Source organism: Cygnus olor, chromosome 1 (assembly GCF_009769625.2).
Source record: "Cygnus olor isolate bCygOlo1 chromosome 1, bCygOlo1.pri.v2, whole genome shotgun sequence".
Taxonomy (NCBI): Eukaryota; Metazoa; Chordata; class Aves; order Anseriformes; family Anatidae; genus Cygnus; species Cygnus olor.
In genome coordinates, this window is record NC_049169.1 from 57,862,894 (window position 1) to 57,886,722 (window position 23,829).

The following is a 23,829-nucleotide window of genomic DNA, read 5'->3' on the forward strand; positions in this document are numbered from 1 at the left end:
TTGCCACTTGCTCACCTAAGGAAAAACAATTTTTCCATTTCCAGTATTCCAGTGGTGATACGTTTGTTACAAGGTACAGTAAAGAAAATAGTGTCTTACCTGCCTCCTTGAATACCATGGTTTGGATGAGCACCAGTAGCAGGACTTAAACCAAACAATATAAAGTCATCAGTCCAGATGTAGCCTTGAGCAGTTTGCAGCTGAAAGCATAGGTGTAGGACTACTCGTTTGCTGCCAGTTATATAGATTCTCAAGTCCTTTGTTGGATAAAAACATACATTGTCACATTTAGGATTTTTTTGAATGTTTACAGCTTGTGGAAGCTTCTGTATTTAAGTAAATTTAAATGGTATCTATTCAATTTCAAGAACTTTATTTGAATGTGAAATTCCCTCATATATCTTGCACAACTGTACAAATAACACTTATGTCCATCTTAGGCATAAACATTGTTATTGTCACACTGGGTGCTATCAAAGATTTTATTTACAAAACAATTACTAAAATGTCTGATGTCATATTTCCATTTATTTATTTCTTACCCATAGGGTAATAGGTCCACCATAGTTGCTTGGTGCATTTTATAATACAGAAGAAAAAGCTATGTTAATAAAATCTAACAAAAACTCACAAATAGCTACAAATCTGACAGAAAATGTCTAAGAAAAATTCTCTCCAAAATACAATACATTTTTCCACACATACACAGTACAGAATAAGTTCAAAGGCACAGCTTTGAATTTTGCTTTTGTAGAAGTGTATAGAATTATCACCACATGAAGGAATTGAGAGAACATTGTCATACCTGTCAATAGGTAATTAAATGAATAATTGTGTTTGCATTGTCTTTTTTTTTTTTTTTTACATAATTGCTTCATATCATCATATTTAACATATGTGGCTCTGAATCCAAAATCTTCCCAGTCCCCAAGTCCCTTCTTAACCTTGTCATTACTGACCAGAGAAGTTAGATTTTTCCGGATTGTGCAAACTTAACACAAATACATATACAATAAGGACAATAGTCAAATTAAGGCAGTGTATAATTCAATGCTACATGTCTTTTCTTCTCTTTTGTAAAGATCAAACTTACTGGATCAACAGAAAGGTGCATCAATATACAAAGTTAGGTGTAAACTGAAATCTACACAACACGTCTTTTAAGGAGCCAGATGGAGGAACTGATACGAACAAGTGGATGACATGGCAGAATGGTTTTTAAGAAATGCATTAAAAGCTTAAAAGAACAGATGCCAGAGTTTTGCTGAGAGTGGGCTTCCTGTCTTTAACACAAATTATAAATAGATTCCATTCCAGTACTTTTTTTGTAAGACTCATTAACATTTGTCAATAAGAGAGGGGGGAAAATGGCTCACTGACATTGACATCACACAGGGTTGGCCCACATGCCCAAATTAAAAAAGGCACAGATTGGCCTAAAAAGTTGTCTAGAATAGCACATCAATCTTTTTCGGCTACAGGAATGTTCAGTCATACTGGTCTGCAATCTGCCCACGTTATGAACTACATTTATCCGCCCAGGATCTTTTCCATCTTCCCCTCCCTTCAGGAACATCCATGTAAAGTCCCACATAACATCAAGTTTTTATAACTCTTTTAAGTATATGGGCTTAACTGATACCAGTCGTTTTCATTTAGCCCAACCTGTGGTGGCTTCCCCATTGATGTAGGCAAAGCCGGGAAAGTGTTGCATGTGCTCATATTCAGAATTTCTGCGCGTAGTCAAGGGGGTGTACATGTCACTAGAATTTCCGTATCTCGTGGAGTGCATGGATGGGCTCGTGTAGCAGGAGTTCGCGGCCGGCACCTCTGGCCAGCGAGGAGTCACTGGTGTGGGATGCAGCCTCGGAGTACTGCTCATCAAACAGGGCTCCATCCTTGATGTTGGGCTGTTGAAAGGGTACTACAATAAAAGAGAAAAACAAATTAAGGAATTACGTACCATATACTGAATTGTAAAGTAAGGGCTGGTGGTATCACATTTCCTTGTTTCATATAAACAAAATCAGATGAGTGAACAGCCTTCCAAACCCTAGGTAACGTATTGAAGGTGGAGTATCAGATAACCAGTGCCTGCAGTCTAATTAAAGTGTCAGGGGGAGTCCTGTAAAGGAGTCATGACATTTAAATATCAAATGAACTTATCGAAGAGCTAGCTACTGGCAGGTATATCTGGCAGCAGAAAAATAAATTGAATTTGTCTAATCTTTTTCTCACAGCTTTTACTGGGAATCTTGCTATTCAGTAAAAAACAGAGCATAAAATATTCCGACTCCTGCTCACTCAGCTAGGTTTTGAGGGAGGAGAGCAAAAGGATCTTTATTACTGGAAAGGTGCCTTCCCTTTTAAATGTTCACAAGCCATCCTGCCAGTTTCTGCAGAAAAATTCTATGGTCTGGCCTCAGAGTGGGCAGCTAATTGGAGAACTTATAAGAAGAGTCAGGCAGAAGAAGAATCTCTCTATTCCCCAGCTGTTCACAGTGACAGTTGGAAACTAGACACCAAGTAAGTTTGACAACGGCCTCCCACTAAGGAGAAGATGTACTGAAGATAGGACAGGCAGGAAAACAGAGAACAGCATTTGTCCCATTGTAGCCACAAGCTGCCCAGCCACAGGAAGTAAACTGTGCTTATGAGTATTTGCTTACCATGTATTTATTTATTTATCGCCTGTCTTGCAGGAATAGATCATCTGCGTGTTCTGCTTAAGAAACAGCTTTCCTTGTTTTGCCCTCATATCACCCATCTGCATCTCAGATGGTGAGGATCCCTATTCCCCTTGACCTGCTGTGTATCTTCACATCTACATTTTACACGTTTTTGGCAAGATGGTTTCTAGCCACCACAGATGGTCACGGTGAGCATGGCAGAACTGGGGTAAATGGATCCATACACACAGGGGTGTACCTTTTATAAGAAAAATGCCATAATTTTAAATTTCATTATCTTGGGTTGTTTGCAACTGTGATACTTCCTTAACTAGAAGCTGCCTCCAGAGTAGGATGGCCACCTCTCCTGGATCTGCCCCTTACAAACCTTGCAAGCTGCATGCTAGAACTTTGTTCAGCTGAGGATGGTAAAAACCCTGCCCCATATTTTGGGGGGAGCATGGAGAGAAGAGCTGCTGTAGTTGTAGTTGTTCACAGGAGGGAGATGGTGGTGATTCCCAAGGGGCCTCATTACATTACTCCACTGCCGGATGGGGTGGCATTAATGGGTTGCATAAGCGGGTCCCCAAGGCAATTACTGCAATGTCTCCATGAGGAGTTTCTGCCGACACCCTTCAGACCACAACCAGGAAGGCAGCCCTGCCTTGGAAAACGTTTTTGAACAGTTCACAAGCCTCAGGCAGCTCAAAAGCCACATGCTGGCCACTCCTAATTAGAGAGGAGAAAGAGAAGACTATTTTTGACCAGTACATTGTAGTTAGTGATTTAGCATATTCCACCATGTCCTGCGGAGACAGGCCAGTTAGCAGATGAGAGGGAAGAGATCAAAGTTGTACCATGCATTATTTAGCATATACTCCTCATCTGCACAGAGACTGTGGATTTACCTACGCAATCAGCTGCTGAAAAAGGCTGGTAAATGGCAGCACCATACCAAAATGTCAGCACTACAGCGGGGACTGCTAACCCAGCTATCAGAATTAGGTGTGTTGGCAATGCTGGACACGTGTCTGTACAAAATCATCTAAGTTCCACCCAGTGAACTTCCAACCTCTCAGCCCAGTGAGAGGCTTTTCAGTAGGAAAACTCTGCAGAGCTTAGGCACCGACCACGGAAAGGTTTATGTTCCCTTCTAGAAGAATCAGTTATCAGACTAGTTGGCTTTCCAGAAGCTTTTGCTGAAGATAAGAGCTGTTGGTACCCAGCAACCACAAAACTCAAACTTTGAGGTTTTATATGAGGTGATCTGAATTTAGGATCATGGTTTTCTCCATTAACTCATTAATTAAGGACAGGGCACCCTGTCAAGAAACAACCAACTTGCAAGTATTCTAAGCAAACATAAGAGGTTCCAGAAAAAGTTGAGTATTTTTCATATTTTAACTTCCAGAAGACTAGTTAATAGAATGCAGCTTTCCTGGTGTGCACAGGCAATACACTGAAGACATTTTCAGTCTCATGCCTGCTGACTGCCTTCACCTGAACATCTTGGAGAACAAAACTCCTGCCCTAATGGATTCAGAAAAAAACTTGTCATGTGCTTTGCTATAGCTTCAGAGTGGAATTAATCTCACCTAACTTTAGTTGTCAAAAAGTCAGGCATCTAATAAAAGAGAATTATCTGTGCTCTTTCTACAGCCATGAGAAGAATTAATCAAACCTCAAATTATCAAACCTAAGTATTTAGGACAGAAGATGAGTGATCCTCAGAAGGTGGCTCTTTCCTTCATACTGCTGCCCATTGGTTAAGTTTACTCAGGTTAAATGAAGGTCCCTTTTCCATAGTTGTCAAATCCATGGCTGATCTCAGATGTTGCAGAAATGTTCCACTGTGTACAAAATGTTTTGAGATGGTAGGAGCCAGGACCAGAATGTATCATTGGGAAAAAAAAAAACAACACAAAAAACAAACACATCACACAAACAATGCATTTTAAACTGACCCTTTTCTGTATGTCATCTGTGGAGCTGCAAGATGCGGACGAAGCTCAAAACATACTGCTTTGACTTTAGTAGTGTTTTACTTGATAACAATTATCATGGCAGTTATCTTTGCCTTTACTACCCATTGATCTATACCTTAAATCACTGTAGATTCCTGTATTAATATACTTAGAAATACATTAATCTAGAGTTTTGCTATAAAATACCAATGATTCTCTCGTCTCTTTCCAATGCAGTATTTGATCTGCTCTGTTGTTAAGCATAACAGAATGTTCCGCTATCCTGAGCTGGTGCAATTTTCCCTTGAGGTCGTGACTTAGAACAGGGCAATTACTTGCCTTCATATATCTTACACATGGCAAGAGAAAGCCCGAGCTTCAGCCATGATAATTTGCTACATTATAATTTGCAGACTGCAAAAATTTCATATATGAGCAAAAGAAACAAAATGAACTTGGGGGATATTGTGCTGGATCTCCTGGTTGTGCATGGCATTATGTGGAAAAGCCACATAATGTCTTCTAGGCAGGTTGGCTGTACAAAAACAGTGCCATTTTGGGATTGAAACCTTGGCTCCCAAAATGAACTTCAGGATGCACTGAAAGGAAAGATAATCCCCCTCCTATTTGCAGTCAGGAGGCCACGCTAAGGCTTCTAAGAAGGCAGAGCTAATGGCTATGCATAAGGGGACAGGATACAGTGTGCTGCTTTTCCCCCGCATCAAGTGCACCCGATGCAGCTGTGTTTATGAATGTGTCATGAATGTAAAAAGAGTAATTGCTTGAAAATAACATGGACTCTAAATATCTAGTATTTTACAATAAATTCTGTTATGACTGAATGCAAGATGGAAAGTTTTGTAATGGTAGGTCAGCTAATCGCAAATGAGTCAGTGACTTCTTTTTCCCTACAGTGAAGAGACTATTGAAAGACAATATTTTTAAAGTACTCATTGGCCCCTGCCTGACTATTAACTCACCCAATGAAGCATCTATTCAGCCTTGTTGGAGTGTCCAAAGCATCGCCATCTGGGCGGATGCCTGCCCATGCTGCCTGAATCACCTTTCACACTCTACATCCGGTTTAATGAAGAGTGCTTAAGCATGCTGAACTCAAAACACTGGGGCCTAGTGATCTTTGCCAGATATAAAAGCGACATTTGTTGGAGGGCTCTTGACAGGAAATTACCATTTTCTGGGTTAACTCACACTTGTTGCTACTGCTGCCGTTAGACCTAGACAAGAAGCTCTTTAAGTCTGGGAGACTTTAAGCAGATTATTGTTAAACCCCAAAAATGTAAAATTAATTCAATTTCTTTTATTATTATTTTAGAAAATACTACGTTAAATATGCCCTACCAAGAAGTGAAGATTGAATTCCTGCAGTGTGAGGATGGCAAATAATCTCCTTATTCTTACCCTCAGCTCCCTGACTGATTATGCAGGGAGGTGAAAGGTGTCTCTGTCCAAACAGCAAAATATTTTCCTTATGAATGTGCCTCTGACTTTACAGTGCGTTAGCTCACACTGCTGCAGAATGCTGTGAGTTACTATTTGGTGTTAGCCACTACTTTAAGATTTACAAATAACTCACACCAGAAATTAGAGCAATTGTGAAGAACTGGCTATAAAGTAACTTTATAAAAATACGCTCAAAATCTCAAAATTGGTGTCAAAAATTGGAACTATTGATTGATTTCATCTTTATAACCCTTTATTTGAACCTTTTCTGCACATAATGAAGCTTATTAAGTCTAATTAAATAGATTGGGTGAAATTTTCAAGTCACTCTAAGTGACCTTGGTACTTTGGGAGTGGCATTTGGAGCCTTATGAAAATCCTATTTGTAATTATTTAAAAAGAAGACATCTGTTTCCTGTTGCATTCAATACACAATTACTTGAACTACATTTTAATAACTCAAGTTTGTTATGAAGCCATACAGTTAGGAACAATAATTCCTGTTGCATGGGTGGGATTTGGACGGATTTTTTTTCTTTCTGTCATTACTAGCTGTTAGATGACAGAATGGTTATTGGGAAGAGTGTATTATTCTTACTGCATTGGTATAGTCATAAGCTTATACTGTGTATGGTCTCGGTGGACAAGAACTTTTCCCCTTCATTTCTTCTCTTATCTATGGAGTAGGTGGGACAGAACAACATGAATGGGTGCTAAAGCACTGGTTCTGATTGGGAGATTTCTTCAGCTACTCCACTGGAAGGGAAAGAAGTTAATGCTTACTTCCAGAACTGCCCCTCATGTAAATCCTGCTGTAGAGGCTTATGGAGGTGAAGACGTGGTTGGGTAGAACTGTGGCATGCAACACTGCCCAGAAAAAACAAGTAGTGCTGCAACTCATTGGGCACTTCAAGGAAGCTGGGTGAGACCACTGTGGTCCTCAGAGCACTTTAGGATAGGCAGTGTACAAACACTGCTGAAAGCTCCTTAAACTATGGCCCTGATGCTGTGCCTCTGAGAGGTGCAGACCCAACCTACCGCTTGACAGCAGGTTGTACTACTGCAACATTTTTCAGACTGTTTTGTACAGATCATTTAAGTAAACTATGGATTGCAGAAGGTTCATGGTTGTTTCTCAGTGAGGGGGATGCAAGAGAAGGTTAGCCTCTTTTTCTGAGGAAAAGAATCTTATGAGGTAGCCCTGTGAATTTTTCCTATTTCTGTCCGGCAACTTTAGAAACAGTCAATTTCAGCTAAATTTGATAGTTCTTTCAGCGGAGGAAGGAAGTTGCAGGGAGTATGAAATACAACAGGGATTAGTTTCTGGAAACTGCTTCCACTGTTTGTATTGCCCAGTAATTAAAGGGACTGAATCAGGCTTTGAGTTGTATTGTGGCTGACACAGATATACATATGTCATAAAATAAAACCTCTGACCCAGAGTGCTTATAATTTTAGGGTTAAGCTCTCACCCTAAGGACATATAAAACATGCACAGCCTGCACAATGGTGCATCTAGATTACTGTTCTCCCAGGAAACAGTAGGAGACATCACCCAGGGAGAGCACACCAGCTTGGCCATGCTCTTCTCAATTCCAGCATCACAGTTGCATGATTATGGATATGCATCCCTAATCTCTGTTGCCCGTTAACTTGTATAATCATTTTTTGATCTTCATTATATTGTCTGTCTCTACACCCTGCTCTAGCAGCAGAATCCAGAAGTTCACTATCCACCATGTTAAAATATACATACTTTTTCTGTTGTATACCCATCTCCACTAATTTCAGTGAGTGCTGGTGGCTTCAATACTGTAGTGCATCTGCAGTTTGCCTCCCAGACCAGCCCTGCTCTGGAGATTCGTGCCTGCTGCAACCCTGTAACTGGCTTAGATCAATATCTTTTCCTTCCCAAACACATGCAAAAGCACGTATCATCCCCAGGGGAAGTTGTTTCCCTCTTCATTTTGCTACCATGATGAACTATGAAATCACCTTTTACTCAGCCATGTACACAGGGGAAAATGGCAAAAGAGAGGCATGCCTTTAAGAGAAGAGAGAAATGAGACATGACTGGAAGGGTAAGTCAAGTGGCTTCTCTGAAATTAAACCTCCAGGGGTGAGAATTCAAATGTCGTTATTAACCATCTCAGTGTGCTACCTCATAGACCAATGTCACTTTGGCTGTGCGGTTTTCTTTTGCATCACTTTATCGTTACTTTTCTTGCATTGAAACATTCACAGAGAAGAGCTTAGTTTTTGTTTCTTTCTTACCAGCCAAATACGTGAGACTTTTTAAAAATAAAAAATGAAAAAAATATTATTTTAATTGTCCGTAAATCTCTTTGTTTCTTGTCTAGGAGAATTTTAGCAGCATATAGGTCAATTCAGTGGTACTGCACAGAGGGGGGAGCCTCTCATAAAAATGTATCATCTCACATTGTATCTCATAAAATACTCTCCATGCAGAGACAGGAATCTGTAATAAATTAACATTTTATTACAGAATCACAGAATGGTTGAGGTCAGAATGGACCTCTGGGGGCCACCTGGTCCAACCCCCCTGCTCAAGCAGGGTCACCCAAAGCTGGTTGCCCAGGACCATGTCCAGGTGGCTTTTGAAGATCTCTAAGGAGGAAGACTCCACAGCCTCTCTGGGCAACCTGGGCCAGCGCTCAGTCACCTGCACAGTAATTCTTTAGCCGGAAGCACAGTGTTTCCTGATGTTTAGATACAACCTCCGGTGTTCCAGTTTTCACCCATTGCCTCTTGTCCTGGCACTGGGCACCACCTAGAAGAGCCTGGCTCCATCCTCTCTGCACCCTCCCTTCAAGTATTTGCACACATGAATGAGACCCCCTGAGCCTCCTCTTCTCCAGGCTGACCAGTCCAAGCTCTCTGTGCCTGTCCTCACAGCAGAGGTGCTCCTGTCCCTTGATCATCTTCCTGGCCCTGCGTTGGGCTCTTTCTAATATGTCCATGTCTCTCTTGTACTGGGGGGCTGGACCCAGCACTCCAGGTGCAGCCTCACTGATGCTGACGAGAGGGGAAGAATCACTACACTTGACCTGCTGGTGATACTTTGCCTAATGCAGCCAAGAATACCATTAGCCTTCTTAGTGGCAAGGGGACATTGCTGATTCATGTTCAACTTGGTGCCCACCACATCCTTTTCTGCAAAGCTGCTTTCCAGACAGGTAACCCCCACCATGTACTGGTGCCTGGGGTTGTTCCTCTCAACCTTATGCTTTATGCCTTGTTATAAACCCACTCTGACAAAACAACACAGCAGCACAAGCACTTGTTGATACAAATGTGCTACTCCGAGTCCCAGAAGTTGTTTAGCACCTCTTGAGAACAGAGTGCCAGCTCGGGAACAGCTGACATTGGCTATGCTCCTGAGTGCAACAGGAGATGGCTTTTGAAAACAGAAAACAAGTGCTTGACTTCAAGGTGGGGACTGCATCTCAAACAACTTAAAGGAAACACTGCTATGCCATTTCTGTGGCTCCCTGTTAAGTACCTCCATCTGAGATACTCCATTTGGAGGTGGTTACTCCATCTTGGCAAAGGAAGAAAAAGTAAAAGGCTAAGAAGGGCCTGTGTGCAGTATGGGATCTAGGAGTGCTTCCCAGATCCATATGGCTGATGGTGTGGCTTCCTGGCTGAGTCCCTCCTACTTTCTCTGAGATCACGTTTGCACAGAAAGGCTGGAGAGGAGCTGCAAGTTGAGAGAACAGGACGTCCATGTGCCCCTCAGAGTACACCTGCCCTGCAGTGCACATGCAGTCCTTAGATAATTGCTGAGTGTAGAGCATCTGTCATGAGAGAGTCTATGCAGATGATAACCCTTAAGACTGGTAAAGAAGTGGAGGAAGGAGGTGGGAGGAATAGGAGAGATCTACAATGTCTTGAATGGTGAGAGTAAACAAATAGGTAATGAGTACTCCCTATTCCTCATCACCCTCCTCCCCTAAAATAGGCCATCCGATGCAATTATGAGATAGCAGGTTTAAAATCAACAAGAGAATACATGCTTCAAGCAAACCATTCTTAAGGAGTACAAAAAAGCTCAAAGAGAGTAATGGAGAGTGAATTGCTAGAAAATACAACAGCCCAGCTGCTGCTTCCTACTCAGGACACCCCTAGGTCAGCTCTTACCAAGCACAGTGTGGCTATGCTGGTGAAAGGACCGTGCTCTACCTACCCTATTATTAATACTTTTCCTCCACACATTCACTTCTGGCCATTGCTGGATAAATGGACCTACAATATGATACACTATAGCCATGCATTATACTTCTTACATATACCATATGCTTGCTGTATATTGCACTGCATGAACAGCGATGCACATTTGTATGACATGCATCTTTATGTGTTACCAGATACATTAAAATATCAAAACATATGCTGCTGCAGATTTCTCTAACTACTCTTCCTACTAAGAGTGTTACCCTTGTGATTTACACAGAAAAATGACTGCAGCATGAATTACTTTGTGTCTAAGGAAGAGGTGGAATGCTATTAATTGAAACATTTATGGATAGCCTGAAAGAGGATCAAGACCTGTTCAGCCAGGGTGAAATCTGCAGACAAAAGCTGTGATCAAAAGCCAGCCAAATGCAGATTGTGCAGGCAGATTAGATGGTGACAATGTGAAGGGGTTACCTTTGAAGGGTGTACCTCTCTGCTACACTTGACATAAGTTGCTAGGAACACTCAGAAGTTTTTAGACAGAATTGTTGTCTATTTTCTGCCCTGGCATCTGGCGCACCTAAAACTAGAGTCAGAAAACTTACAAAACTGATTTTTAGTCAGTATGGATCTGTTTCTGTAAATGCATTACACACCCTCCTAAATGACGATAGAATTAGCCTTATATGATTGTATATACTTCAGCACTGTTGGTTAGAGAACTAGGTAGTACCAAATCAAGCTGTAGATAATTTTTTTTTTTTATTTGTGTGCCAGGCTCTTGGCCAGTAAGCCAAGTCAAGAAATGAGCAATCAAGCCCGGAGTTACAAGGAAGCAACTGTTCTGAGAAATATTCACAGATGCTGATGAAAGAAAAAAAAAAATCGGATTAAGACCAAGGTTTGAACAGACTGTCCCTGTCAACAAAAAAGACTCTTAGCCATCAGTGGGAATTAGTCAGCCTGTATCACCAGAAGGAGACTGTTTTAGGCTCCTGCTGGGTTAGTAGCTGCAGAAATTACTTCATCAGAACATTTACTCTGCTATAAAGATTTTTACAACTCATCTCCTCCACTGTTTTGCCTTCTTGTCCACCTGAAAGTCATTGATCTTTCTGAAACTATGGGCTACTTATCAAAATCTCCATTTAGCCAAAAGTAACAAGACACATCACATTGCTCTGTGAGCCAACCTAAGCTCCATGACTTTCTCAGAGGTGAGAGATAATAACATCCTCATGGGCTCTCAATAGTCAATTATGGGACAGGGTGTGAGGGATCATGATGCCCGCCACTGTTTCACTTCCTCTAAGACTAAGGGATCCAAATTATCCAGGAGCCTCTCCCTAACACGGACCTGCTACTAGTCAGGTGAGATAGGCTTGTCTTAGGACTCCTGCCTGCACTCTTCAAGAGCTGGATGTAATATAAGAGCTACAGCTGTGTGACTTCTTCACCAGCACAGCCCCACTGTAAGGATTTCAATGATAAAACTACAGCAGGCACCTAAAATTAACACAATGTAATTATCATATAAGTCTGTGTGTGAAGTTGGGATCAACATTCTACCTGTTGGCAAATACAATTTAAAAGATTTCTCATTCCCTTCTTTCCCAGCTGTTCAGTCCTCCCCACTTCCACTAAATAAAGTTATTCCCTCCATCCCTTCTGCACTAATTCCACTTTTTTTTTTTTTGATTGATGGTCTGTAAATCGTATCTGTGAAAGGACCCATCTTAAAGCTGTACCAAAGAAACAAACGAAAAATCAAACACAACTCTTTTTCTTTAGGAATATTGCTCTGGGCTGGAAAATAGCCCTAAAATAACTGACCTGATAAAACCCGGAATATGATGCTCTCTTGCACAGAAAGAGGTTGGACTGACATGGTGTTCTTTCAGACCAAAATAGTAATTTATAGCTGCAGACTAAAAGCCACCTCTATTACATCCTGTCTGTTTCAACTCAGGCCCCTTTCTGGGACAAGGGCTCCCTCTGATTCCATGTTTGTAGAGGAGAACTTACCCCCCACACAGATTTTTTTTCTTTGAGTTAATCCCCAGACACTATCCTAAAGAGCTAAAGCTGATCCAGAGTTCTATATTTGTACTGAATGTAGTTTACAACAAAGAATTCTTTTGAAGAGAGATGGTCAATGCCTCCACTTCTCGACTGATTACATTACCACAGCAATACATTGCATCTCCTCTGGTTTCAGTACAGCGGCAGCTGTTTATATATTCATTGCAAATTTGGCTCCCTGTATTTTGATTTTGCAACGTCATGAATCCTACCGCAATCCCTTACACCATATTCCACTTAGAAAGTCCAGTAGAAAAAATGTAGTTCCCTAAAATCCTGTTAAGCTTTGCAGGCAACAGTACATTATGTACTTCTGTTGGTTAAAAATAGATAAGAAAGCATTTTTCATCAGGGCAAGCACTTTACAGAAACTTGTTTGGTTTTAAAAACAATGTCAGCAAGTTCCAGATTAGAATCATTTAAGATTTTTCTTAAAGTAGTGTTTCAGTTTCTAGCTCCTTTCAATATGGAAAAATCACATTGATATGCGTTTGTTAGCTGCGTTTTGCCATGAGATTACATCTCAGTTTACAAGCAGCGTGAGAAAAAACATGCTAAATACGGGTTGAAAAAATTTTGCTCTTACATGTCATCATTAAAGCATAGCTATTTTTCATGTGTATCCAGGGCAGCTCACAGGCTATCAAGAGAGGAAAAAGTTATCTGACATCTGCACTTGTAGAGACAGCCTATTACAGAAGGAAAAACATTTTCGTGATTTTAATGTATGTTACTATTTCTATATGGCATATTAACCAGGACATGAGTAAGCTACAAACGTATTATCTCACTTTGTTTTATTCATTTCTTGCTTAACTTGTGTTAATGTCAATGTGGCAGACAGGATATAAAAGAAACTCCTTCTATGGTTAATGATAACATTTCTAAACAGTAAAAGCCTGATTCTCCAGATTCATGGCCTTAGAGGTCATTTCAGAACTCATGGATTTTCTCTGGTAAAGAATAAGGGAGTAAAGAAAATTGGTGAGCCAATACTAAGTCAAAAATGGATGCATCCTGGAAAAACAAACAAACAAACAAACAAACAAACAAACAAACAAAAACCGCAAACTTGAGATAACAGGGTATGTCCTGTGGTGAAAAAACAGTATATACAAACCTACCATAGGACACTGTACTTAAACATATACTCATTGTTCCTATTGAAGATACAGCAGCTGCAACAACTAGTTAAATCCTCACATCTCATGTATTCTTTCTGCTGGACCAGGTGCCACACAAATGGATGAGATGTTGTAGACTTAAATTTTCCATAAGCTAGAGAGCCATTACTAAACTGGTCCAAATGAACACATTTGAAGATTGTCCTATACAAATGCAGTATAGGACAATCTTCCCAGCTGATGGCAAAAAGCTTTAAGAGGCCTAAAGAAAGAATAACTTCTTTGAGATTGCCTGGTAAACTGATGCCAAAGACCAGACTGAGGTGCAGGTTTCATGTGTTCTAGTCCAAAGCACTATCAAATTCATATCTTTGCATCTGGTATGAAACTGTTTCAGTCCAGTGACTAAAGTCAAGCATGGTGGTTCCTAATATGCTTGCATACATTTCCAGTAGATAAAGCATAAGAGGCACCATGTTATGGAATACCCCAATGTCATTACCTCCTGCCTGTATCTGTCCCTTGCAAATCTTCCAGCAGAGGCCCCAGAGCCCTCTACGCTGGGGAAGCACCAGCTGTGCGATGTGCTCAAGCCCTCCTAGAGTGGCACTATTTTTGAACTGTTGCCAAATTCCATCATTGTTCTTAATCTGTGCTTTTTCCTACTGGCTTGGTTTTGTGAACTGAAATAGTCCTGAAATAGTTACTGACATTACTCCTTACCATATGGTAGGAGTCTATAGCATACATTCTAAACAGTGAAATGGGGTCCCAGAGTTATTCAAACTACATGCAAAACTCACATTTTTGGCAAATTCCTAACCATACATATTCTCAAAAGCAGGGGCACCAGAATTCCCTGTGGTTCCTACATCTTCTTTCAACATAATAAAACACTTTTATTGGTGTTTATTGGTGGAGGAATCTCCTCCTGTTCCCGTCTCCTAAGAAACATACAACTAATTATATTCATCTTTGTTTCAGCTATTCCTTAACACAGAAACACGTTCATGATCCATATTGCTGGATTTTAGAGTTTAGTACTCTCCACTAGAATAGAAAGATATGAAGGTAATATTAGAAAATAAAAAAATAGGGACCATCAATGACTGGAGATTATTCGAACAGCTAACAAATTTACAAGTAAAACTTTATTTAAAATGTTGTAGCAAGCATTTTCAAGAAATAAATCCAACTTACCTGTGAAGAGCTTCTGTGGTAAGCCGAGTAATGAAGTGGTCCAGAAATAGCAGTATCATGCGGTAAAGATGGATATTGACTCTGCATTGGATGGGGATGCTGGTTGCTATAGCTACCATAGTTGTAACTTCCTGTGTACCTAAAATTCATTAAAAAAAACACTATTTAGTATGCATAGTAATTATATTCCCGCTAATAATTCTGTAAGTTTTATCAGACATGCAGTTGTACTTTTTTTGCACAGGAGAATGATATCTTAACCTTTTTTTAAAAGATATTTCCCAGCTCAGCTGGCAAGCAGATGCGCCACTTAGTGAAACGTCGTGTTCAACACAAAAACAAATACAGGGACTCAGGATGTTTCCGTGACTAGTTGTAAATTGCAGACTCATTTTTGCACTTTCTAAGAATATTTTTCACTTTTATTATTATTTTATTGCCATGTTCTTAGTAAATTGCTATCCATGCTGAGGAAGTATGGCAATATTTAACTTAACTGCACCGTGGAGTTCAGCTGTCTCCTTGCACTGTGATCAGATGTTCCTTTTTTGGGGGAGGGAGAGAGATGTATTCATTTACATCTGAAGCATACGACATACAGCTTTAGCACAGCTGACTTCAGAATAGAACGGGATTTGAGGTTGGAGAACCTGCCCACTTTCTTTTTTTAATTCCAAACCTTTGTCTTAGTACAGTCAGGGGTAAAGGAGGGAGCAGTTTCCTTAGCTATAGGATCAGTGCTTGTTGGCCACCGTTATGTAGGTCATTCGGTAGCAAAAGATGAATGGACACTTTCTGCATCCTCCCCATCTCTGTGTAGCCATGTGAATGTTCAATATTAATTCAGCACAGAAATTTAAAGACTCTTAAAATATATGCTAGATTGAAATGAAACACAAAACATAATAAACAAAAAATGCAGAAAACTCGTGAGAGAGGGAAGACAGTTATTTGTATGGATTTTACCTTTTTTCTTTCTTTTTTTTTTTCAAAGTTCAATGTCATTTTTACACTGGGTAGAGTTTAAACTGCTTTGTTATTCCTTTGAACTTATAATGGTATTCTAGAAATACCATGTCAAGTCTTACACCAGGCAAACCAGACAGCTTCAAAATAAGACCAGAGCGCCCCATCTAAAAACTTTTTCAGGACTTAAGATCCTATGTCCATCTTCACTGTTCAACATTTAGCTCTTACACTTACATTGATTTGTGTTTATCTGTATATGTAAGTGGTTTCCAAAATTACCTCAGACAAACTGGTGTTCACATGACATGACTTTGATAGGCTCTCTGTGGAGAGTGGGGGAGAGAGAAATGGCTATGCCATGGAGTTGTAGCACAAGCACACTGTGGTAGGCAGACATCTTGTGTTTTAATTCCTTCAACACAACAGACTGATAAGCACAATTTGTAACAGATGTTTTTGGCACTCACAAGCCTGACATTTCACAGAGCAGCCTTCTCTGGTTGAAGAGACTTGTCTATCTTGTCCCTCCTGTAGTCCAGGAGGCCCTTGGATTCCCAGCTAAAGCCAAGTCCTGTGAAGCAGTGTCTGCACTTCATGCTCTCTCTAGTCATCGAGGATGCTCTGTCCTAGTTTGGAAGATACCAATCTATCTCCTTCATTCAAAACCTCATTGCTTTTTGGCTAAAATGCACAGTTAATTCACTTGAGCATTGAGTTACAAACTTTCTTATTCTGGTTTTTGTCTGGTACTTTTGGTCCAGGAATTTCCCTCTTTCTCTATTCAGCTGCAGGAGAGAATACTGAAGGACATGAGAAGGAGATGACCATACTCCTTCAAGACTAGTATTTTCCTGCCTATCTGAAACTGCTTGGCTGGGGAACTCTAATTCTCTCTAAGATGAAAGTGCACCTGAAAAATCCCCCAAAAATATTTCTGCCGATTACCAGGTCTTACAGTGACTTTTGAACAACATCTGCAGTCATTGAGTAATGGGGATAATAAACTGATGGGGTTTCTTAGGGGAAGTCCAGATGGGAACTGGCAGTTACTCTAGAGTCTAGCAGACCTAGATATGATCCAGAAAAAAATGGTCAGTTGATCATTTGTACAGTACAGGGAATAATGCAAAGTCCTGCATCTGGGATGGCATAACTCCTGCAGTGGTACAGGGTGGGGCCATTTGGAGATAAAGCAGCTTTGCTGAAAATTGCCTGCAAGTTCTGATGGACAAAAAGTTGAATGTGCGTCACCAGTATGCCCTGGCAATGAAGAAGGCCAAGTACATACTGGGCTGTATTATCAGGACTGTAGACAGCAAGCCTAAAAAGTGATTATTCCCCTCTAGCGCTTGAGAAGCCTGAGTACTGTGTCTTGTTTGGGGCTCTCCACTGTGAAAAGGACATTGACATACTGGAGCAAGTCCAGTGGAGGCCATCAAGACAGATAGGGGACTGGAGCACATGGTCTACAAGAAGAGAACTGTGTTTATCCAGTCTTAAGAAGAGAGGCAAAGGGATGATCTACGACTATCTAACAGGAAGGAATATAGCAACTAGAGACAGGCTCTTCTCAGAGGTGCACAGTGTGATAGGATGAAATGCAACGGACACAAGATGGAACAAGGGAAATCCCAGTTAAAGGACTTCTTTTTCCTATTAATACTATAGATCTTCCATTTATTGTCCTGATTTCCCATACGTGTGGAGAGTACCATTGTGGATTTAGAAGATCTGGCGTAAGCTAGAGTAGGTTATGAACTCTGTGTTCTTCCCTAATTTCACAAATATACACTAGTATTGCTTCTTATAGGTCTTGTTTTAATAATGGAAAACAGATCACATAGCCCTTTCTTCATTTCTGTTAATATGTAATTGGTCTTAATCAATTTTATTTTATTTTTTAATTTTACAGGGAACAGTTTTTATCATTGAATTTACATTTTATCTTGTACAACTGGCCAGAAGTACAGATAAAATATTTGTACAAATCAGTCCAACAGTCTATATTTATCTGTCTTGGGAGCTTGGAGGGCTTTACATTGTTCCAAGGCCTCAGTTCTTAAAATATCTTTACATTGTGGAATACCATCATACAAAGTGCTCTGATCTTTTAGGTATTCTCTTTCTATCTCAAGATGCTCTGGAGGCTATATATTTTAAATAGGATCACCTTTAGTGTGCAAGACTGGTAGGAACCCCTGCAGAACTGCTGTTAGAATGCTTTCAGGTATGCTGGGTGGCCAAGAATCTGCATTTGGTGTGAAATTCACCTGCAGCAGGCATGGCTCACGGCCTGCACACTGCATATGCTCTCTGCCTGCTCATCTACATGGGAGTGAGGTTCAGTCTTTGTGGCTATGACAGCTGCTCACTCTATTTATCTCTTCTCAAGAAACCTTGACATCTTACTGCAGACTTTGATCTTCTTTCTCTGTTTCTTTCCAGGGCAGCCAACTGAATGTTGCATACACGGTCTCTTATTTTTTTTCCCTTCTGTTTGAATCTGTGACTGTATCTTCCAAAAGAACCGTGCAGTTTTGGGCTTCCAAACACTATGGGTGAAGTTACTGCATCTCTGTGCAGGCCTTTCTTCAGGAACATATCTCTATTAGCATATCACATCAGACTTGAATCTTATAAAAACTAATATACCAATGTGCTGTTTTTGCTGCAGATCCAAAATAAGTATGTGTTGTAATTATTCAGAAAAATGTTAATAGTACTGCTATAAATAGAGCAAATAATACCAGGAAATCTTTGTGGTAGCTGCCATGTACACATCCATTAACAGAGAGGTCCTATTGCTACATTTAAAAAGACAGTTCCAGGCAAGAAGGCAGATACCACCAAAATGTTTCGAAGCATCACCAATATGTTTCTACACGTATCCCATGTAAATCCAAACTGCGAAAGAAGTCACATTATAGAAGTCTTTGTTGCCTTTCAGAAACATTGATTCACTCACATAGTTTCCTCAAATCACCTTCCAGAGGCAAGAGATTCCATTAGTAACAATGTATAGTCATGTGTGCATATATATATGTATTTATAGATATATTCACTGCCTTACCATGGTTTGTTCTAGTTATTGCATCCTGTCAGCTCACAAAACTCCCTGCTACTCTATTTCTGACTCCATGAAGCAGTCATATTGCTGGATATCCAGGTTTTTCTGGGAAAGGCTTAACAGTAACATTCAGGCAGAAATCCAAACCTTCTCTCCTTCCAAGAGAGAAGGAGATGGAAGGTTCAAATTAATCTCTACTATCCTTCCAAAGAGTAAGCAATTTTCCAATCTGAGAAAGCACTTCTGCAAGGGTAATGAGTATCAAATGAGACTGAGGAAATCAGGAACATCTTTTGAATGTCTTGCTTCATGTCAGCATCTGGGCTCCTGCTAATCTTGTTATGTTCCTGGAGCCCTTGTCCAGTGATGATTTTGTGATTGTTTCTCTTTAGATATGGTTATCTGTGAGTTATACATTCACTGAAATGAGACAGCACAGAAGTGCTGTGTAGTGAAAAGAGCAGAGAGACTTTTGTCTGAGTGTCTGAAGTTTGCCAAGATCAAATAATGTTAAACAAATTTCGGCTTGTAATTATTTTAATTCAGTGCCTCAAGCAAATTTTGGTGATGGAGATGAGATTAGAATGCTGTAGTGAAAATGTGGCTATTTTTCCAAACTTTGGACATTTTTGATTTGCAGATCAAACAGTAGTCATAGAATCATAAAGGCTGCAAGGGCCCTCTGGAGATCATCTAGTGTAAGCCCCCTGCTCAAAGCAGGGTCTGCTAGATCAGGCTGCCAAGGATTAGGACCAGATGGGTTTTGCATATCAGCAAGGATGGACACTCCATAGCCTATCTGGGCAACCTATTCCAGTGTTTGATCACATTTACATTAAAACGAGTTGTTTGTTGCTTGCATGTTGTTGTGTTGATTTGTTTGTTTGTTTTAGTTTAAACAGAATTTCTGGTATTTCAATTTATACCCATGCCTTTTGTCCTGTCACTTGGATACCACTGAGAAGAAGCTGTCTCCATTTTCTTTACATCCTTCATGACATGTTTATACACCGTGATAAGACCCTCCCTGAGCCTTCTCTTCTTGAGGCTAAACAACCCCAGCTCTCTTAGTCTCTGCTTCTCTCCTAGCTGTTCCACTTCCTTAATCATGTTAGTGGCCCTTTTCTGGACTCCTTATGGCCCTGTCTTTCTTACAGAGGGGAACCCAGAACTGGATCTACTGCTCCAGATGTGGTCTCAGCTGCGCTGTGCAGAGGAAAACAATCACTTCTCCTGAGACATGGTATAGAAAGGCTGTTCTTTGGACACATCTAGCCTTTGGGATAAAACAAGGCATGGGAAAACAGAAATCAGAGATAGGAAGAAATCTGCCAAAGCCTTCTCTTTTATGAAGTATTATCCAGGCCTACTGTGTTTTGAAATAGAATTTAATAAGATTATAAAACTGAGACGTAATATAACCATACAGCAAAAACAACAGCCAAAGAATAATGACACCAGCATCTTTGCAATACAGACATACTACATCAAGAAACAGATTTCATTGCATTTCCTATAAAAACCAAGCAACCACCACCACCAACAACAACAACAAAACCAAAACCAGCTAAGCTTAGGTTCATCCAAAACACACACCAAACAAACAAGACACTGGGAACTGACTTACCCATGTTCTTCTCGGTGGGGATAAACAGGTATCCGGTGTGTGACAGATGACGATGGTACGTGTGGACTTCGCATGCAGGGCAGCTGTTGGGTGTTTTCAGCAGGCGACCCAGCAGCTGTTGTCACAGTGTAGGTTAGTGACCACGTATAGGATTGCATAGCCCCTATAGACAAACAAGCATTAAAGGAACACAGCTAAAATAGGCTGTCGTTCATAGAGGTATTATGCTTTGAGACAGTTATTGGAAAACAACCTACTAAGCACTGATAATGGAAACAGCATCCAGCAAAGTGAACAAAATGCTCATGTCTGAGGCATAAATAAAAGCAGAAATTATCAGCTGCAGTGCACAAAGATCCAGAGGTAAGAAACATATCTTGAGTATCTCAGACTGAAATTTCAGTGTGGCATTATAACTCAAGGCTATCATCTCTCAGAAAAAACTGGGATGGGACTTAGTAATGGAGGAACACCAATTCTAATACTTCTTAGGCATGATGCACCAACCCCTGAGGTCCCTCTCACATGGAGTGGGCTGCTGGCCTGTTTAGCTCACAGGCTGATCAGGCCTGGAGCAAAGCAGAAATTATGACCAGAACAATGAAGGACTGGAAAAAGATGGGTGTTATGCAAGAAAATTTCTTGGATCCTTTTGCAGTTTGCCTCTCTATTCCACCCAACTAGGTACCAGCTTTTGTAGTGGAAACACAGCAGTAGATCTCTAATTATAAAAAAATATATATGGATAGCAATAGTCTAGCCATTTTCTTCCTGTCAATAATGTTTCTTTCGTCTTTAGATGCGGCAGGGACTGAAATTATTTTTTATGTAGAGCATTTGCGGGAAAAGCAAAGCAAAGAAGTGGGTTTTCCATTTTGCTTGAAAGGTGCTGAGTTTTTTAATCATCCTGATCCCTTCCAGGCAGGAACTCCAGATTCATGAGCCAGCTGCTGAGAAACCTTTGTCCTTTGCACACACCCCTTTCACTCAGGAGGCTGACAGATCCATTGTTCCAGTATAACACAGCTCTTGCTGGAGGTCATGACCATACTGGCTGAGATTACCCTGCAAATGAGGACCAGAACACTGAATTTAACCCAATCCGAACAGTAGTTTGGGGTCTCTGGACACTCTTGACTCTTTTTCAGTAGCTAAAAGGAATTACAGGAGGTGACTCGGTTTTTCAGTGTGGATTCTAGGGACTTCCTGTAGTATGAAAGGGCCTAAATCCAAGAGGGAAATGACTGTATTACTAGGTCCATGTCCACTTCATGGCTTTGTAGAATGAAAAACTATCTCAGATATGCATAATTTTCTCTGTGTGTGTGTGATTTTTATTTAGCAACATGAGATAAATAATTTTTTTGAAATGGGAAATGCTTAATTCTGAGTCTGACCAAAGCCATTCTGAGCTTCACAAGGCAAGATGTGATCTGGGGCTCCTGTAGTAGAGACATCCTTGTATGCGTTATGGCCAAGGATATTTGTGGTAGGCCTGTTTTCACATCTGCATTTTCTGTCACTGACTTCTGAATCTTCAGACCTTCACCTCTCCCCTTTTGAGCATGATGGAGACCCCTGAGACCAAAGTGGATCCATAACCAATTGAGCTAGTGCATCACTGCTACTGTGGCCATAAGCAGTCATGGTTCCTTGACCTGCGGAAAAGTGTTTAAGAAAGTCTGCCTTCAATAGAAAATACAGTTTATGTGGAGGGGGCCAAAACTTATGCAGTCACCAAATAGTTTCATTTGAAAACAAAGGAAGAACTGATTTGAAAATTTCAACAACATGTTGCAGGAAGTTTTGGTGAAACATTTCAATTTCAAAAGGTCAGCATATTTTCCTAGTGTTATTTTTCAAAAGAAATTTTGAAACTTTGTTTCAAAACAGGCCAAAATTCAAACAGAAATTAAGAAAAAAAAGAGAGAGAAAAGAAAGAAGGAAAAAAGATTGTGAAAAAAAATCAAATATTTATTTTTAGTTAAAATTCTGTTTTTCCTCTCACTTTTTAAATTCACCATAAAACAAAAGTTTTGCTTTGAACAATAAAAAATTGCCCATTGAGACAAAAAAAAACAACAACAACTACTCATTACCTCCCTAGCTCTAATAAGAAGCAGTAACAGGGCTGAAATATCTTCTACATTTTACTATATATGGTTAATTTGTCCGTCCCCAGCCATTGTGGCAGCCTCTTTTTCTTTTATTGAAAAATAGTTGTGATCTTATCTCAGTCTGACGAAAATGAGTTAGTCCAGGACAGCAAGTTGTTTCTTGTACTCTCTGTGGAAAGTCAGGCTCCTTGGTTGAAAGGACCTGGCCACTCCTGACATTGAAGTCTAACTGGCAGCTACCTCTGTTCAATTTTAAAATAAACGTTTAGCTTGTAGCATACGTTGTGCCTGTCCAGACAACACAGAAATAAAGAATAGGTCTCGCACTATGTGAGTATCTGTGTTTAATTCTCCTAACCAAGGATCATTCCAGGTACTATCAGATAGTACCTCACATGGCTGCTCTAGGAAATAATCACTTTCTTTTGGATGTTGTGGATTAGAAACAAACGTGTTGGGCTTTACCCTGGATTTACAGAGTGACAGAATGCTGTTCAAACAGTTTTCTTAGGACAGTCTTAGGGATCTACAGTCACCTCACTTCTCTGTCTTCGGAAGGCAAATGGAAGGGATGCCATTGTTTTCAGAGTGACCTAGTCATAGAGAGGGAGTGGAAGGCCAGAAGATGACAATAGATTCAGCGACTTCATGTATAGGTATGTATAGGTCAGCCAGGATACTGCCAACATTATGGTGGGTGGAAAAAAAGAAATAAGGTAAGTCACAGATTTTCTTAGTTAGCTTTCTAATACCCATATATGTCCCAGGCCTATATGATTAATTTTCTCAGCTGGCTGCAGAACTGAACTCCAGGAGATGAAGTCTCTGTTAGATATAACTGAACCCAACTGAACTGCATTCTGAAATAAGCAAAAACAATAGCGGTTGAGCAACATTTTGTTCTGCTTTTTGTTTTGAACATGCAGGGTTTGATTAAAATAGGGAAGTTCATTTATTATCACTCCTTTCTCTTTTCTCTTTTAAAGATAAATTTGATTTTCAGGATACTAACCAAGAAGCCATGTGACCTGTAGTAGAGCCAAGTGAAAATGGAACAGTCCAACAAGAGAGCTGGTGTCATTGGTGCCATACCAAAGCAAAAAGAATCAAAAGTTACTTTGTGATGCTGCATTTTGTATCTGCTGTATGCTGGAGAAAATGACCACCCAGATCCAAGAAAGATACTCACACCACTGTGTATTACATCTGATAGTATGCACCACTGTCAACCTCAAGTAACCAAAAATCATGAGTCAGACCCCCATGCTGGTTCAGCTATCACATTTAGAAAAATCCCCAAACCTTCCACTGGGAAGGGGAGAACCACCTTTTGAAACTGGAAGCTGACTTTT

The 23,829-nt window shown here is 40.3% G+C and overlaps 1 protein-coding gene across 4 annotated transcripts in view; it reads right to left on the reverse strand.

The window, feature by feature from the left end:
• Positions 1-378: 378 nt before the first annotated feature.
• RFX4 (regulatory factor X4) overlaps positions 379-23,829 on the reverse strand; it is a 93,757-nt gene continuing 70,306 nt past the window's right edge. For all 4 annotated transcript variants that reach the window (XM_040559862.1, XM_040559869.1, XM_040559877.1 and 1 more), the window contains 3 exons: positions 20,361-20,523; positions 14,698-14,836; positions 379-1,924 (listed from right to left, as the gene is read on the reverse strand). In XM_040559862.1, the coding sequence (XP_040415796.1) occupies positions 1,652-1,924; positions 14,698-14,836; positions 20,361-20,523 (575 nt within the window). In that variant the 3' untranslated portion in view covers positions 379-1,651. The remainder of the gene's footprint in view (positions 1,925-14,697; positions 14,837-20,360; positions 20,524-23,829) is intronic.